Below are 1,897 nucleotides of genomic sequence, written 5' to 3'. Positions count from 1 at the left end.
TGATTTCAAATGTCAACATTGGCTACCAGAAATCGCTTACCCCACCTTTAAGGTAGTAGCTGTTTTTAATACATTGTAGCATTACCAGTAAGATGTTTGTTTACTCAAATAGCAGTGCAGCATGATAGCAAGCTACATTCAAGTTTTTGTGACATTATACTGAATATTAAGTGTTTCAAATCTGCAGTCTAAGGCAATAATAAAAATTGTTACAGAATGTCCTTTTACTCTAGAGTAACATTAATAAGTTTGATAATAAATATACTTGTTCAGACAGAGCATTTCAATTAAACTACATATTAAGCTAGTTCGTAACATTAAGAAATTAATACTTTTATTTAGCAAGGATGTTTTAAATTGATCAAAATACTTATAGATTGTTGCAAAGACTTCTCTTCTTAAGTAAATGCTGTTCTTTTCTACTTTCTATTCATCAAAGAATCCTGAAGATATCATGGTTTTCACAAACATTAAGCAGCACAGTTTAATGTTTTCAAAATTGATAATAATAATAAATGTTTCTTGAGATTTCTGAACGATCATGTGACAATGAAAACTGGAGTAAAGGCTGCTAAAAATTCAGCTTTACCACCACAGGAATAAATTACATTTTAAAAGTATGAAAATAATAAACATTTTAAATTATCAAAAAATATATATTTTTCAATATTACTGTATTTTTAATCAAATAAATGCAACTTTAGTGACAATAAAAAAAAAAGTTGTTTCAAAAACATTAACCACATTTTACTGGCCCCAAACTTTTGAACAGTTATACGGTCTTAAACAGCTTCAGCTATAGTTTTGCTACTATGTGGTAATAACAAAGCCTCATGGCTGTAGTTTAACTACTGATACTAGCATAAAAACAATGACAAAAACAGTGAGTAGCCTACTTGTAGTTAACCACCCACAATTCATTGGCACTCTTTAGTTTAAGGCCTCTGAGGTGAAGGATGAGACCATTAACTGCTGACAAAATTTGTAATGGAGGAACTCAGAATCTATTGATTTATCATCCTACTCAACCCACCACACTGGATTAATGTTTTACTCCAGACACCCTTTTGTTTTAAACTATCTGAGGTTGAAATGGAACGACTGTGATATTATCGACCAGAGAATGTGTAATAAAAGTCTTTCAGAGGTGATTTACACCAAAATAATTCATGTATACCCAGAAGCAACATACACATGCCCCCTCATATTTTTGAGCCAAGTGGATTTTGAATGCAACTCCTCAAAAAGACATCAAATATTTCAATTATCTCTCTTTTTTTTTGTTTTACCTGAGGATGACTTGTTCATAGGGCTCATGAAACCATCTCCATCAGTAGTCTTTGGATTCCTCTCTCCGAGCAAGGCAGTTGGGTCAGCGCTATAGCGTTGTATAACGCAGTCGTCTCCTGAGCCGGACATGGGCTGTTTCTTCAAACTCCCATTACACTGTTGTTCCTCAAGGGCGTCGAAACCCGCACCTTGTGTGCTTCCAGGGATGAAGACGCCACTCCCTGATCCAGAAGTTTCATGGGAGCAAGCTCCCATCCCATCTTCTGGGCTAAAAACTCTCTCACGACACCTCAGTTGTGTCTATATAGGGGAATAAAAATAAAGTTTGGATGGATCATCCACCTTAGGTGTCTAAATCTAAGTCTTATAATGATAATGTTCAATTACAAATAAAAAGGCAGTTGAAAATTGTAGGGGGTGTCACTGCTAGAAAACAAAATTTTGTACCTAAACCAGAGTAGATAGGACATGCTGTCTTAGTGCATGTGGAAAGGAGTGTTTTTGTCTCTCTCATGTCATCCAAATGTAAGTGTGTTTGATATATATATATATATATATATATATATATATATACACACACACACACGTATGTGTGTATCTATATATA

The 1,897-nt window shown here is 34.2% G+C and overlaps 1 protein-coding gene across 1 annotated transcript in view; it reads right to left on the bottom strand.

Annotated features, from left to right (window-relative positions):
* LOC107667809 (receptor tyrosine-protein kinase erbB-4-like) overlaps positions 1 to 1,897 on the bottom strand; it is a gene marked incomplete at its 5' end in the record, with an annotated part of 116,162 nt that overhangs the window by 3,461 nt on the left and 110,804 nt on the right. Inside the window, one exon of the mRNA XM_016459524.1 lies at positions 1,290 to 1,590. Within this exon, the coding sequence (XP_016315010.1) occupies positions 1,290 to 1,590 (301 nt within the window). The remainder of the gene's footprint in view (positions 1 to 1,289; positions 1,591 to 1,897) is intronic.

This window comes from Sinocyclocheilus anshuiensis, unplaced genomic scaffold, assembly GCF_001515605.1.
Source record: "Sinocyclocheilus anshuiensis isolate Anshui unplaced genomic scaffold, SAMN03320099.WGS_v1.1 scaffold2433, whole genome shotgun sequence".
Taxonomy (NCBI): Eukaryota; Metazoa; Chordata; class Actinopteri; order Cypriniformes; family Cyprinidae; genus Sinocyclocheilus; species Sinocyclocheilus anshuiensis.
The sequence above is the reverse complement of the archived record's forward strand: the minus strand, read 5'-3'. Positions and strand labels throughout refer to the sequence as shown.